The sequence below is a fragment of the Selaginella moellendorffii genome, unplaced genomic scaffold (assembly GCF_000143415.4).
Source record: "Selaginella moellendorffii unplaced genomic scaffold, v1.0 SELMOscaffold_8, whole genome shotgun sequence".
NCBI classification, from domain to species: Eukaryota; Viridiplantae; Streptophyta; class Lycopodiopsida; order Selaginellales; family Selaginellaceae; genus Selaginella; species Selaginella moellendorffii.
The window spans coordinates 2,930,574-2,945,419 of NW_003314269.1; the positions used below are offsets into that span (position 1 = coordinate 2,930,574).

General features: G+C 52.0%; 5 protein-coding genes across 5 annotated transcripts; 4 read left to right on the plus strand and 1 right to left on the minus strand.

Annotated features, from left to right (window-relative positions):
* The first annotated feature begins 176 nt into the window (after positions 1 to 176).
* Positions 177 to 2,886, plus strand: LOC9632341 (UDP-N-acetylmuramate--L-alanine ligase). Its single transcript, XM_024672345.1, has 14 exons — positions 177 to 333; positions 388 to 587; positions 653 to 723; positions 776 to 864; positions 914 to 964; positions 1,045 to 1,140; positions 1,201 to 1,277; positions 1,327 to 1,471; positions 1,540 to 1,614; positions 1,678 to 1,958; positions 2,023 to 2,092; positions 2,161 to 2,256; positions 2,324 to 2,420; positions 2,518 to 2,886. Exons 1-14 carry the CDS (start codon positions 178 to 180, stop codon positions 2,580 to 2,582), a joined length of 1,569 nt encoding a protein of 522 aa, XP_024528113.1. The 5' UTR covers position 177; the 3' UTR covers positions 2,583 to 2,886.
* Positions 2,887 to 3,267: 381 nt separating this feature from the next.
* LOC112345359 (putative uncharacterized protein DDB_G0271606) lies at positions 3,268 to 5,907 on the plus strand. Its single transcript, XM_024671878.1, has 2 exons — positions 3,268 to 4,685; positions 4,873 to 5,907. The coding sequence occupies exons 1-2, from the start codon at positions 3,929 to 3,931 to the stop codon at positions 5,727 to 5,729; spliced, it is 1,614 nt and encodes a 537-aa protein (XP_024527646.1). The 5' UTR covers positions 3,268 to 3,928; the 3' UTR covers positions 5,730 to 5,907.
* Positions 5,908 to 7,462: 1,555 nt separating this feature from the next.
* Positions 7,463 to 10,109, plus strand: LOC9635781 (quinolinate synthase, chloroplastic). The gene is made up of 7 exons (XM_002967059.2): positions 7,463 to 8,147; positions 8,230 to 8,514; positions 8,567 to 8,785; positions 8,833 to 9,012; positions 9,071 to 9,562; positions 9,619 to 9,780; positions 9,845 to 10,109. Exons 1-7 carry the CDS (start codon positions 7,470 to 7,472, stop codon positions 9,896 to 9,898), a joined length of 2,070 nt encoding a protein of 689 aa, XP_002967105.1. The 5' UTR covers positions 7,463 to 7,469; the 3' UTR covers positions 9,899 to 10,109.
* A 180-nt stretch (positions 10,110 to 10,289) lies between these two features.
* On the plus strand, positions 10,290 to 13,147 carry LOC9635782 (oligopeptide transporter 4). The gene is made up of 6 exons (XM_002967060.2): positions 10,290 to 10,944; positions 11,026 to 11,123; positions 11,261 to 11,824; positions 11,901 to 12,153; positions 12,224 to 12,406; positions 12,469 to 13,147. The coding sequence occupies exons 1-6, from the start codon at positions 10,432 to 10,434 to the stop codon at positions 13,087 to 13,089; spliced, it is 2,232 nt and encodes a 743-aa protein (XP_002967106.2). The 5' UTR covers positions 10,290 to 10,431; the 3' UTR covers positions 13,090 to 13,147.
* A 664-nt stretch (positions 13,148 to 13,811) lies between these two features.
* LOC9635783 (transmembrane protein 205) lies at positions 13,812 to 14,820 on the minus strand. The gene is made up of 3 exons (XM_002967427.2): positions 14,572 to 14,820; positions 14,277 to 14,496; positions 13,812 to 14,213 (listed from the first exon to the last, which is right to left on the minus strand). The coding sequence occupies exons 1-3, from the start codon at positions 14,784 to 14,786 to the stop codon at positions 13,998 to 14,000; spliced, it is 651 nt and encodes a 216-aa protein (XP_002967473.1). The 5' UTR covers positions 14,787 to 14,820; the 3' UTR covers positions 13,812 to 13,997.
* Between the last annotated feature and the right edge of the window lie 26 nt (positions 14,821 to 14,846).

The window sequence follows — 14,846 nt, forward strand, 5'->3', positions numbered from 1 at the left end:
GCTGGGCGATGCATAGCTCCAAGTTAAAGAGCGCCACGATCACGAGAACTAAAACCATAGCTATCGATCAACTCGTGGATGGATAGCTAGAGGGAAAATTCGACTGATATCCGCCCACCCTCCAAGACCGTTAAAACCCTCAATCCCTAATTAGGGTTCCTGGCGATGGCTTGGAGAATGCCGCGGGCGCTGCCGCCGGAGCCGCTGCGCAATCCATCGCATCGGCGCCTTGGATTTCCGTGCGCGGCATCGGCGGAAGGATCGCGATGGGTGCATTTTGTAGGGATTGGCGGCACTGGATTGTCCCCTCTCGCTTTGCTAGCGCTCAAGCAGGTATGCTTGTTATTTCTGGTAGTAGTTACTGACATTGTGGCCATCCCAATGCAGGGATGGAAGGTTTCTGGATCTGATGCTACATGGAGCAATAAATTGAGATCGCTGGAAGAAGCTGGTGCCATCGTTCATGCCGGCCATGACGAGCGTTGGCTTCGCGACTGTGGGATTTTTCCCGATGCTGTTGTGGTGTCTAGTGCGATTCCTGCCGAAAACGAAGAAGTTGTAGCTGCTCGCCGTCAAGGCTTACGAGTGTAAGTGAAGCACCACCCAGTAGAAACGTAACTTCAATTTTTTTTAATTTTATTTTTCCTGCCAGAATCAAACGAAAGGAATGGCTGGGTGAGATCACCGAAGATTATGAGCTTATTGCTGTGGCTGGAACTCATGGTATGACGCTTTGAATCCGCTAATACACTTCGCTCTAAACTCGAGAATGCAGGCAAGAGTACCACCACGGCGATGCTGACCGTTGTTCTTCAAAGTTTCAGTGATGATATTACGGCCATCGTTGGTGCTGACGTCCCACAGGTAGCTGTTGTTCTATTGTAGTGACAACCGTTTCCCAGCAAGTTTGCAGTTGGCTGGCGGTAATATGGCTTATGGAAAAGGAGGCCGTTTCGTCCTAGAGGTGTGCTCTTCACACTAGATCCCAGGCATGTAAAGTTGTGTATGTGTTTTTGTTCTTCCTGATAGAATGTTTTGTTCCAGGCAGACGAGTACGATGGCTGTTTTCTGGGCGTTTCGCCTTCCCTCGCAATTGTCACTAGCGTGGAATGGGAGCATGTCGACATGTTCCCGGACGAGGTATAGTGTCGGTCTCTCTCTTTTTGTTTTTAATTGTCTACAGATCAAGCTGTCTAGCAGGCGTCCGTGCGAGAAATGTTCAAGCATTTTATTTCCCGGATCAAGCCGGACGGCTGCCTGATAATTTGTGGCGACAGGTTCTTTCTGCGATGTTCATTGTTTTGCCAACGTAATCCTTCTCTTCAGTGCAGGGACGCGATCCTTGATCACTAGCCTCGAGCAATATTCCAAACAGGCTTCTAGGAAACTCACATATGGCCTTCACGAACAAAATGATTGGCGAGCAATCATGCTTGTGCCAAACATCTTGGGTGGTACAGATTATGTTGCTGTATAATTTCGTCACTCGGCACTTCGGCAACATGGGAGGGACTAATGATTTATATTGCGTGAATGCAGGTGTACAGGAATAGGCCCATGGCCAGGGTCAGCTTGAAGCTTCCGGGCACATACAACGTACTCAACTCTCTAGCGGTAAGCCTTTGTTGAGTTTGCGTATTTAGATCCTTTTGTCGTTTGCTCACCTTCGATGTCCAGGTTCTCGCGGCAGTGTCACTGTTGGCATTCAAAGGCAAAGGATCATGTGATGAATCTGGCCAGCTGAAAGCCATGGCAGTGGCTGCACAAGCCGCCAGCAGCGCCTTGCAAAGCTTCCAGGGGCTCCGCCGGCGCTTCGAGTACGTAGGAACCGTACGAAGGTGTGACATATATGACGATTACGCGCATCATCCGACGGAGGTCCGCGCTGTTCTTCAAGCAGCTCGTCAGAGATTTGATAAGCAGCCGATTTGGGTGGTTTTTCAGCCACACACATACAGGTAAGTTTCGGCCTCGTTCTTGGCGTTGCTTCTTTTTCACGGTATGACAAGATGGTGCATGCAGTCGTATCGCCAACCTGCTACAGGACTTTGCTCCGGCATTTAGCGGTGCCAATAGAGTGATCGTGACGGAGGCCAGTATTCTTTTCTCTTGTCCTTATAAAATATTGCTTGCTCTGAGTTCGTACCTACATTGTGGCAGATTTTTTCGGCCAGAGAGAACAACGTTTGGGAACTTAGCGGCGCGGACTTGGTCTCCGTTATTACAGGCCCACCTGCGATGTTCATACCAACCTTGGTGAGTGCTTAGCTAGCTCCTTGAGGCGTGCTTGTTTTTGCCTCTGACCACGCATGCACATATCCAGGACGAAGTTATAGAACGTCTCTCTTGGGAGCTCACAGCGCTGGAGGAGAACGAAGTCAACAAAGGGGGGAATATCGTACTCCTTACGCTCGGTGCAGGTTTGTTTGATTCCAATTTTTTAGTTTTTTAGTTTTTTTTTGCGCTCTCTACTCAAATCTTTTGACGAGACAATGCTTTTATTGCTCGCATCATCAGGTGATGTAACAAGTGTTGGACCGAAACTCCTTGACGCTCTCGCTTCCTCCCGTGAGAGAGATTGAAAGAGCCATGGATTAGATTTCAACAATTCAAGCAGTGGGTCACTGGCGCACCGATAAAAAATTTACGTCCAAACACGTGCCACCGCCATGCGCAGAAAGAACCCAGGAAAAACAGCTCCCTTCTTCTAAGTTCTTTACCAAGCTCGGAGAAAAAATGGAGAGAGAGAGGGCAAACATTTTGTCCAAGGGGTTGACCAACTTATAACGGAATGGTTGAATTGACCAGCCGCATATCCTGTAAGCGCGTTGATGCGCTAAACGACGCCTGGAATGTTTTCCCGCTTATGGCGGGGTTTGACCGTGACCGAGAGAATCGCGTCCCTTGGATACCGCCACGTGCCACACCGACATGCTGGCGTGGGCTACCAAGGTCGGTGTCGCGTCGACGGTGGCCAGCCCAATTTGCACACGTGTCTACAGCAGGGCGTCCGCCCGTTTCAAATTTAAAACCTAGGGCAGCGGTGGCAGGAATATCCTCAAAGCGCGCGGGAAGGGACGAGGAAGGCGGGCCGGGCAAATGCGCCTGGATGGACCCCCGCGAAGCTTCGTCAAAGGCGGCAGAGCAAGCAAACGAGAGATTGATCTTATCTTGCGGATCTTTCGTGCGATCCAGGACCGATAAGCTCCTCGAATTGATATCGCGCACACTCCACTCGAGATAGACGAGAACGCGATAGGAATCGAGAAAAATGTGTGTGTGGGTTGCGAGAAAAAGGCCTCGCTTGTCTGTCAATCAGGCCATCGCGCGAGCAGATGAGCAGCAATTTCTACAGGGGATCTAGCATGAGTTTTAGAGCTGATGAAATAGGACTCTCTATAACTTTCTTCTTTCATTTGGGGGGAATCTACTAAGTAGATTATTCACTAGGTCGGTTTTTGGTGAAGAAGTTCCAGTTCTCCCCTCCCGCTCTCTCTCTCTCTCTCTCTCTCTCTCTCTCTTTCCAGAAGGAAGAAAAGGTGTTTTTTTTTCTTTGTTTGGGTTTGAGCGTGGGCGGTGCAAAGGACGCGCACGCAACCATCAAAACCAAAGAGTGGCAAAATACTGAGGAATTCGAAGTCGTGTTCCGACTGTTGTGCTGTTGTACAACAGCTCAGACACTCTCCACTGTTTTAATCGGAAAGGGCTTGAATCGCTGCCGACAAAATCATGTAGCTTTTGAAATCTAGGAGCAGGATCCATTCAGCACACCAGGCAAGGAGCAGTGGTAGCAAAGCAGCAGTAGCCACAAGGGAAAAAAAAATACAATCTAGCGAGAGCGATCCAGATTCCAGAACGAGTGAGAGAGAGCTAGGGAGCTTCACTTGGATGAAGCCTCGTGACGAGCGGCAGCAACAAACGCGCTGTGATGATCGCTCCGCCGAGAATACTATCCGTCCAGCCAGCCACGAGGATAATCAAGTCAGCAAGTAAGCAGCCGATCATCACAGCAAAATTCGCTTCTTCGAGATCGAAGGTGGAGTTCCCCGGGGGTGGCGGTGATTTTCATCGTCGGCAAGATCGCAGTGGTGGCGATGGTGGTGGTGGCGGTGCCAGTGGCGGTGGGAAGGAGGAGCAAGAGGAGGAGGAAGAGTCAAGCACCGCCAAGAGGCCGCGGCTCCAGGATCCTCATCAAGAAGAACACCACGATCAGCAAGCTCGATCACTGCGGAGCTCCGATTTCCATGTAGACCCGCGGCAGATACCGGGATTCATGGATGGGAGGGGTGAGATTTTGACCCAGGAACGGTCGCTAATGGTGAGCGTCCTCTCTCACGTCGGTCAATCGGGTAGTACGTCGACTAGCAGTAGCTCCTCGCCTTTCGCCGGCGATTCCTCTTCCAGGATGATCATCCCGCAGGACCAGCGCCGCGGTGACGATCAGCAAGCGCTCGAGCAGGCGCAAGCTTCACACAAGCGGCAGCGGGATGTGGAGCAATTAGACTGGAGCTACGAGTATGATCACGAGTTTAAACCGGAGGCTCTAGGAGCAAGTGGCTCCGGCGATCGACCGGCAATGCATGTCGCGTCAATCGGGCAAGCTCGATCGGTCTCATCGATCACAGCGCAGCAGGCACAGGCCCAGCTGCAGCAGCAGCAGCAGCAATCTCACGATCATCAGCGAGGTATGTGCACGTTACATCAAAGCGTATACGGATCGAATCGAATCCATCCTCTTGTTCAAATCCTAGATTCCCGAATACGATCGTCCGCAATGCTCGATGCTCAAAATCCAGCTTTGCCGCGAGAAAAGCATCCATTCTTGCTCGATCTCTTTCTAACTTCTCGTCTTTGTTTTCTCTCTCAATGCAGGAGGAACAGCGCTAGCGCCGGCGCAAGCGCGCGGAGCGGGCGATCAGCGCCAGCAGCAACAACAGCAAGAGAATCCAAGGCCGCGATACCGCGGCGTTCGCCGGCGGCCATGGGGGAAGTGGGCGGCAGAGATTAGGGATCCCAAGAAGGCGGCACGGGTATGGCTGGGAACCTACGACACCGCCGAGGGCGCGGCCAGGGCGTACGACGCAGCGGCCATCAATTTCCGTGGCCACAGGGCCAAGCTCAACTTCCCAGACGAGTACCACAGCCGCCAGAGGCAGCGCGAGCAAGAGAGGAAGCAGCAGCAGGAAGCGCAGCAGCTGATGCAATCCAGGGCGGCCGCCGCGGCAGCGCAAGCGAGCACCACTCCCCCTCCCACTCCTCGTCCTCCTCCCGCTACGGCGTCTTTCGCATGGCCGCAGAGCGCGCAGAGCTTGTTCCACGCATCGGTGCTCCAGCAGGAGCAACTTAGGGTTCTTGGCTATCGCCCGCCATTCCTCCAGCAATCGCCATCCGTTGGATTCTCCTCCCAGCAGCAGCAGCAGCTCCAGCAGGCCCAGCAAACCCAGATTCACGAGCAGCAGATCCATCGCCAGCAACAAATCCAGCAGAGCCTAGCCCAGCTGCCGCGATTTGGAGTGGAAGAACAGGATCCACAGCATCAAGAGCAGCAGCGCAGGCGGCAAGAGATTCTTTTGCAGCACCATTTGCTCCGGCAGCAGCAGCATCAGCAGCAGCAGCAGCAGATGATCGAGAATTTGTTCTCGCAAGAATGGCATCACGAGCAGAGCTTCAATCCATTCGAACTCGACGAGGAGGAGGAGAGCGATCCTCGTCCCCCTCCTCCGTCATAGCAATCAGTGTTCTTCTTTCTTCCTCCCCGGGAGAAGGAAAGCTGTCTATCGTTTTTCTCTTTTTCGTTCATTCATTCATTCGTCTTCGCATAGATATTGTTTCTAAAAATCCAATTTTGGCGAGTTCGATTCGCAGTTTTTTCTTCTCGGATAAAATAATCTGGGCCTTTTTGGATCATATTGCGTGTTCTTTCTAAGACGTATGAACGTAAGCTACTGCTGATTGGCAAATCCAATTAAAACTCCTCACCAAAGAAAAAAATAAAGGCTAAAAGAAAAAATCGGTGTACCTTGTGTTCTTTGCGTCCGTTTCTTCAACTTCTTCTTGTCTCATTTCCTCCAGCAAACACGAGTCGACGATTTCCACCTCCCCCCGCGAGATGAGATGGAAAGAGCGAGGGCAATTCATCGCGATTTCGTGTGACACATTGTTCTCGTGGAATCATCTGCTTTGAGCCTGAAAATTTTGACCCTTTGAGCTAGAGCGAGAGACGAATGACATGGATACAAAAGAACAAAGTGCCGTAGTGCTGATCCCACTTTGAGACATTTTCCTTGACATTCTCGGCCACGAAAATAGAACTCTCGACACGGTCAACCGGCTTAAAGACACACCTTGCCGTCTTTTATCAAGAGCCCTAATTTCTAGGCGAATGTAGGGTTAGGGCTGGGTTAAGGCTTTAAAATTGAGCATATTCGTTACCCATTTGGCGGGCAGTTTGAATTTCATGGGACAACCGTTTTAGGGTTCTTCGGGACGTCATGGACGATAAGGAGAGGGCCATGGAGCGGCGGCGGCAGCAATCCAAGAAGGAGGAGGCCGCGATCCTCCAGGCACAAGCTCAGGAGCAGGTGCGCAAGTCCGAGGCGGCCAACAAGCTCCCCACGCGCCAGTTTGCGATCTATGATCTCCAGGGCCGCGGTGCGCCGCCCAAGAACATCTTCGATGCCGCGGAGATTGGCGATCACCGGGCGGTGCTCAAGTTCTCCAAGGACAAGGATTTCGATGCCGATGCCAAGGTATGGCATCGCCTAAATTCCTCCTCTGTCTCGATTCATCCAAATGGGAGTGTAGGATCGGTATGGAAGAACCGCGCTGATCTGGGCGTCCGATTGCAACCATCTCAAGATTTGCGAGGATCTCATCAAGCTAGGCGCCAGCATCAATGCGCAAGACACGCACACGAGCAGGTACAAAGAGTGGATTCGTCACAGACATGGTCAAAGAAATTTCGCTACTGATTTGGGGAAATTTTCTCTCTAGGAAGAAGATCATGATGATGATGAGATGATCGTTTCCTTGCATTGCAGAACTGCTCTCCACTGGGCGGCCAGAGCTGGAAGCTTACCCATTGTCCGTATCCTTCTATGATCTTCTTCTTCTTCTTCTCCCACTTCTTTTGCTACTCCTTGATCCATCCAAGGCCTGCTCGTCCAATTCGGCGGCAAGATCAACCGGGAAGATAAGTACGGCCTCACGCCGCTCTACCTCGCGAGAACAAAGGGCATCGAGGGCGAGGACGTCTTCAAATTCCTCCTCTCCGAGGGCGCAGCATTTAACGAGCACAAGCTCGTCAACATCGCCGATGTGGAGGCCCAAATCCAAGCGGAGATGGATGCCAAGCGCAAAGAGGCGGCGGAGGCGGCGGCGGCGGAAGCCTCTGGGAATGGTAATGGCGCTTGAATGTATTTTCCCTCTTTTACATTTATCCTTTCCAAGAGCCCTAATTTTGCTAAGCTATGGCGGCCTCCCTCCGCGATGGCGCGCTCTCTTTCCCATTCCAGCGCCACAATCCCGAGCCGGTGAGCTCGAAATATCGCTGCGGCGGCAGGATCAGCATCAAGAGCGCTCGCGCGTCCACGATCTTGGAACAGGAAGGTAAATCGCGCGGTAGCAGCGATAATCCATCGCTCGCGGCTAGGGTTGAGCGATCCTTGCTCGGCGTGGCGCAAGCAGGGGAGTCTCCTCGCGCACGGATCCAGTATCTGCTTGATCGGGCCGCGCGGCTGCCGCGGCTCGGGGACGAGGAGCGCGTGGCGGAGAACAGGGTCATGGGCTGCACTGCACAGGTTTGGCTGACGGCGAGTCTAGATGATGATTCCAGTGGCGCTGCCGCCGTGCACATTGGAGCTGACAGTGATGCCGAGCTGACTCGGGGATTCTGTGCAGTTCTCCGGGAGGCTCTCGATGGCGCACTGGCGGAAGAGATTGTGGGGCTGTCGCTGGACCTGGCAACCATGGGATTGAGTGGTTCGTCGTCGCGATCCAACACCTGGTATAATGTGCTCCTTGCTTTACAGAAGCGCGTGAGGCATTTGCTCGCTCGGCGCGAGGGAAAGCGTACGTTTGATCCCTTTCCTTCGCTGGTCATCACTGCCGATGGATTCAAGCCGGAAGGAAGCTTTGCGATCGCGCAGGTAGGCACGAGAAAGATAAAACTTAGATCTTTCTATATCGTTCTCATGTCTTTTTTTTTTTTTTTTCCTTCTTGTTACTTAGGCGAAGTATCTGTTGCCAGACGCAACTAAGGTTCAGCTTCTTGCAGATTATCTCAGGAAGAAGCGCATCGGAGTCGTGGCACATTTTTACATGGACCCCGAAGTTCAGGGTGTTTTGGTTGCTGCTCAGAAGCTATGGCCTCACATCCACATATCAGACTCGCTCGTCATGGCGGATCGCGCAGTTAAGATGGCTGACCAAGGCTGTCAGGCCATTGCTGTGCTTGGTGTGGACTTTATGTCCGAGAATGCAAGAGCAATCTTGGATCAGGCTGGCTACGAAAAGGTTTGTTTCTTTTCTTTTTTGTTGTTAGTGTTATTAATGTGTGGTACTATAGGTTCGTGTTTATCGAATGTCCAAGGAAAGAATAGGATGCTCACTTGCTGAAGCGGCAGAGAGCTCGTCTTACACAGACTATTTAGAAAATCGCAGTGTAAAGGCTCCAGCTCTGCATGTCATCTACATCAACACGTCTCTAGAAACAAAAGCTCGATCTCATTCTTTGGTTCCAACTATTACGTGCACTTCGTCCAACGTTGTCCAGACAGTACTACAGGTTTGTCTTTCCTTGCTTTGTCTGATAACTCACTTTTGTCGTAACAGGCATTCGCTGAAATACCCGATCTAACTGTGTGGTATGGTCCTGATTCCTACATGGGTGCCAATCTTGCGGTATTGTTTCAGCAACTTGCAGCTATGGAGGACGATGACATTGCAGCAGTCCATCCTTTGCACAACAAGCGAACAATAGCCTCCCTGCTGCCGCGTTTTCACTACTTCCAGGTACCCCGAGTCGCAGCTCATTGCCTTTATTAGTTTTTTGACACTGGCACCGTGGCAGAATGGTTCGTGTATCGTGCACGATATGTTTGGAAAGGATGTTGTGAGCCGGGTCCGGGAAGGTTACGGCGATGCCTATCTCACAGCACACTTCGAGGTTCCAGGGGAAATGTTTACTCTTGCAATGGAAGCGAAAAGAAGGGGAATGGGAATTGTAGGATCGACGCAAAACATTCTGGACTTCATCCGGGTCCGGGTCCAGGAAGCCGTGGAACGCGATTTTGACGATCGTCTCCAGTTTGTGTTGGGAACGGAGTCCGGAATGATAACTGCTATAGCTGCAGCCGTGCAACACATCCTCAAGGGTGACAAATCGGCTGGCAAGAGTGCAAGCATAGAAGTGGAGATCATTTTTCCCGTGTCCTCCGATGCTGTGACAACGTCTTCCACGGATAATTCTCTCAGCTCTTCGGCCTTCACAATTGTCCCAGGCGTTTCCTCTGGCGAAGGATGCTCACTAAGTGGAGGATGTGCTTCCTGTCCATACATGAAGGTAAAGCTTTGCTATTATCTCGCTGCGTTTTTTACTCTCTCCATCTCTCGGTGTAGATGAATTCGCTAGATGCGCTACTACGAGTTTGTGCGCTAGCTGGGACGCACAAGGAAGATTTTCTGTCTGCGCACGAGATCAAGCACATGAAAAGGGACGTCGGTGGCCAATCCATGACCCAACTTGGATGTGCTCCCATACTCTACATGCGCCATTTCCAGGTACGTGAAAAATCCATCTCTAAATCTCTACGTGGCTTTGAACGCGTGAGGTTCCTTTGCGCAGTCCCAGAACAAGTTACCAGAAGAGCTCAAGCAGCGCATTATTACCAGTGCCTGATCGTGGAGTGTTCTTTTCGAGTTTCGATTAACTTGTCCTCGACACTTTGCAGTCAAGCTAATCTCGTCATTTCCGACATGAAAACATGAATAATCTGGTGGAAAAGTCGCGAGGATCTGATAAATCCCTTTCTCGCATTTTCTCATCGAAAGCAAATATTGTTTTTCCGGATAAGAATCGATCGATCTAAACGTGTGCTGATTAAAATATCGTAAAATCTTTATAGTACTGATTTACACTAAGTTCAACGTTGCATTCAATTCTCCGCGTGCGAGTGGGAAAACAGCTTTGAAAAAGAATCATTTAACAATGCTGGTGGTCATCTTGTAAAAATCATTGCCATGGTTGGCAATTTTAATCCAAACAAGGAACACATGATCCATTTTAAGAGCCAAAGTGCTGGAAATATTTATAGGCGGTCTCCTTTTGCGTGCTCTCCTAAAGTCTAGATTTCTTCCAGTTTTCTTTGTCCTTCCATGCTTCTTGGAGGGGCAAGCCAGTGAGAAAAAGAAGAGAGGAGACGAGGAGCCGCTATGGCGACCGACATGGAGGCGGGCAAGCGAGGTGAGCAAGAGGAAGAGTTCCATGGCGATTCGAAAGAGGAGCAATCGCCAATTGAGCAAGTGGCGCTCACGGTGGATGTGGAGGACGATCCCTCGCAGCCAGTGTGGACGTTCCGGATGTGGGCGATTGGCATCCTTGCGTGCGCAATGCTCTCCTTCCTCAACCAGTTCTTCTCCTACCGCACGGAGCCGCTGGTGATCACGCTCACCTCGGCCCAGATCGTGGCGCTGCCAATCGGCCGCTTCATGGCCGCGGTGCTGCCCACCAGGATCTACCGCGTCCCCTTCACGGGCTTCGAGTTCTCGCTCAATCCGGGGCCCTTCAACAAGAAGGAGCACGTCCTCATCACCATCTTCGCCAATGCTGGCTCCGCGTTTGGGAATGGAGGGGCTTACGCGGTCTTCATCGTCGACATCATCAAAGCTTTCTACAAGAGGAAGATCCATTTCTACACTGGGCTCTTGCTGGTGATCACCACTCAGGTAACAAACCAAGCTTTTCTTTCTTGCTTTCTCTTCCTTGTTTTCCTCGAAGACTAAGTTGGAATTGATTGATTGCTTCAGGTCTTGGGATATGGATGGGCTGGTCTCTTGCGAAAGTTTTTGGTGGAGCCTGCGAGTATGTGGTGGCCAGGGAATCTCGTGCAAGTCTCTCTTTTCAAGTAAGTCCATAGCTTAGCTCCTTTAGTCTCCATCGTTTACTCTGGTCCCCAAGTTCTTGGACTTTCTCGCAACTCTTGACCCAAGATCATATCTCTCGCGTGATCGATTCTAATCTTGACCGTGACCCATTTGACAGGACTTTGCACGACAAGGAGAGCGTCAAGGGCCTGACGAGGATCCAGTTCTTCCTCATCTTCCTCACCGTCGGCTTCGCGTACTACGCACTCCCGGGCTACCTCTTCAGCGTCCTCTCCTCCATCTCCTGGGTTTGCTGGGCCTTCCCCAACTCGGTCCTGGCACAGCAGCTCGGGTCGGGCTTCCAGGGGCTCGGACTCGGCGCCATCGGCCTCGACTGGGCTTCGGCCTCCTCTTACCTCGGAAGTCCTCTCGTCTCTCCATTCTTCGCCATCGCCAACGTCGCCGTGGGCTACATCCTCATCGCCTACGTGATGATGCCAACCTTCTATTGGGCCAACATCTACAACGCCAAGACGTTTCCGATCTTCTCCAGCCATCTGTTTACGTCCAAGGGCCAGATCTACGACATACAAAAGGTGGTGAATGATAAGTTCGAGCTGGACATGGCGGAATACCAGCGGCAAGGTCCCATCCACATGAGCACATTCTTCGCCATGACGTACGGGTTTGGCTTCGCGGCCGTAGCGTCAACCATCACCCACGTCCTCTGCTTCCACGGAAAGTAAGCTTTTTTTTCTCGTAACTTTTACACAGTTTCTTGCCACCTTTTCTCGCACTAAACTCGACTTTGCGCATAGGGACATTTGGAGGATGAGCCGGTCCGCACTCAAGTCTCCACCCGATGTTCATGCGCGAATGATGCAGCGATACCCAACAATCCCCAACTTGTGGTTTGTGATTCTCATGTTGGTTTCGCTGGGTGTAGCCATCGCGACTTGCTTGGGCTTTAAGGAGCAAATCCAGCTCCCGTGGTGGGGTGTGATTCTCTCCTGCGCCATTGCCGCAACTTTCACGCTCCCAGTTGGAGTTATCACTGCCACCACCAACATCGTGAGTACTCCATCACTTTTGGCTTTGTAGCTCTCTTTTTGTTTGCTTTCTTACTTCACTGTGGTCACAGACTCCGGGACTAAACATCATCACCGAGTATATCGTGGGTTACATGCTTCCGGGGAAGCCCATCGCCAACGTTGTCTTCAAGACGTATGGGTACATGAGCATGACCCAAGCGCTCTCGTTTCTTTCCGACTTTAAGCTCGGCCACTACATGAAGATCCCACCACGATCGATGTTCACCGTCCAGGTAAAGCACCCAGACCACCATTGATCAATTTCAAAGGTCTAAGATATCTTCATGCTTCCCAGATTGTAGGAACGATCATTGCGGCCACCGTCAACATGGGAGTGGCATGGTGGCTGCTAAACGGGATCGACAACATCTGTGACACCGAGAAGCTCCCGGCGAGCAGCCCCTGGACGTGCCCCAGCGATCGCGTCTTCTTCGACGCATCAGTCATCTGGGGCCTTGTCGGTCCCAAGCGGATCTTCGGCTCCCTGGGCGAGTACAGCCAGCTGAGCTGGTTCTTCCTCATCGGCATCCTGGCTCCAATTCCCGTCTGGATCCTCTCGCGAGCGCTCCCCAAGGTGGAGTTCCTGCGCTACGTGAACATCCCCGTGATCCTGGGAGCCACCGGGTACATGCCACCCGCGACGTCGGTGAACTACACGACCTGGATCACGCTCGGCGTCGTCTTCAACTATTTCGTCTACAAGTACCGCAAGGCGTGGTGGAAGCGCTACAACTACGTGCTGTCCGCGGCGCTGGACGCCGGCTCGGCCTTCATGGCCGTGGTGCTCTACTTCAGCCTCGGCCTCGAGGACGTCTCGCTCACCTGGTGGGGGACTTCGGATCGCGATCACTGCCCTCTGGCAAAGTGTCCCACGCAGCCTGGGATTGTTGTGGATGGCTGCCCTGTGTATAGCTAATCTTCGAGAACCTACCAAAGACTTAAGTCATACCAAGTCAAACGAGAAGTTTTCAGCACATCCGTGTAGGAATCGCCGTCCGGGAGAGCAATCCTAGCTGTTTGGCCGGCAACGCGGAACTCCATGCGTATTTCAGGCCAGACACGCAAATCGAGAGAGATCTGCAATGGCTCGGATAGAATGCAGGAAGATTGTAGTCGTGGCGGTGGTAGTGGCGATGGTGTTCTCAAGGTTGCAGCTGTGTAGCGCTCAGCAACGCTCCAGTCGTCGTCTCCAGGTCTCTCTCTCTCCAGCTCCATCGCCAGCGCAAGCACAAGCACCATCCGAGTTCTCGATCGTCAAGCCACCCGCAGCGCTGCTAGAAGAAGACGATGACGATCACGAAAGGGACGAGAACGAAGACCGCGAGAGGTCCCCGGCCCCATCTTTGCAAGCACAAGCGCCATCAATCGTCAAGCCTCCCGCAGCACTGCGAGAAGAAGACAGTGACGAGCACGAGAGGTCCCCGGCTCCATCTCCAGGGCCTGGCGTCAGTGTCAGCCGTGCCACCATCAATGAAGGAGTGATCAGGGCAGGGATAGCTTTGGTAGTGATCGTGGGAGTGGTATTTGGAGTAGCAGGGAGCTACGTCTACGTGACCAAGAGAGCCGAGAAAACCCGCCAACGAATGTTGCTACTTCGGCGCGAGAGGAGATTGTCCACGGATAGTTCTAGCATCAGTAGAATAGCAACAAGCTCCTGTTAACACTGTAAGGAAGGACAGAGTGGTTTGATTCAATTGCAATCCAGAAATGAGCCTGGATTGCTTTCATAACCTTCTTACGTTATTTACGATGAAGGAGAGATGCAAAAATGCCTTGCCTGTTGGTTTCTATCTTGGCGTTGTCTACCAATGCTGATAAAACTGGTCACAGGGCCAACTTTCCTGCCAGATACCAGGAGTGGACGGCGAATCCTCCGAAACAGAAGAGATTCGCCAAAGAGGACAGGCCGTGAACCATGCCAAACTTCTTGTTGATCTTGGCAAGGGCCGGGTTGCGCTTGGCCGCCTCCTTGTTCTTGGAGAGTCCAACTTCTTCTCCGATCGATTCTTCTCTCTCGATCTTGTGCCTCTCCTTCATTGTCTGCGCAGGTTTGTTTCAAAGAGAGATGAGAAAAAAAAGCTCTCGAGATGGATGACTTTTGACCTTGATTGTCATGGGCTCGAAGACTAGTAGGTTGAGAAGCGTCGCCATCAGCGAGAAAACGAGAGCTCCGAGCTGCATCTTCTCGGCACTGGTGCTCGATCCCCAAGGGTGTAGCAGAGAAAACGCTCCAATACACGCAGTGGAACACACCGCTAGCATTTCGAAGTAGACGGGGAAGAGCTTCGACTGGAGATTCCCAAACTGGTGCCTTGGAAGATGCCTTTGAATCCAAAAGAAGTTTTTTTCCAGTCAGAGAATTCCTAGCCAGAAAGCGAGAAAGAATCGAGGCACTCACTTAAACATGATAATCCCGCCAATGAAAGTCACCCAGAGCGACGTCCCCCACGCCGTGGCAAATCCCAGGAGATGCACCATTCGCACCGCCAGAGCTCCGCCTCCAGCTGCCGCATTCTTGCCCGCCGCCCAGCCACGGAGATGATCCCCAAGCGGCGAGAGCGCCAGGCCCAGCGCCAAGAACCCTAGCACAGACAAGAAGCGCGTGATCCACATACTTGGGCGATAAAAAATTAGGGTTCTTGCTGTTGGTTCTTGCTGTTAAAACATTCAAAT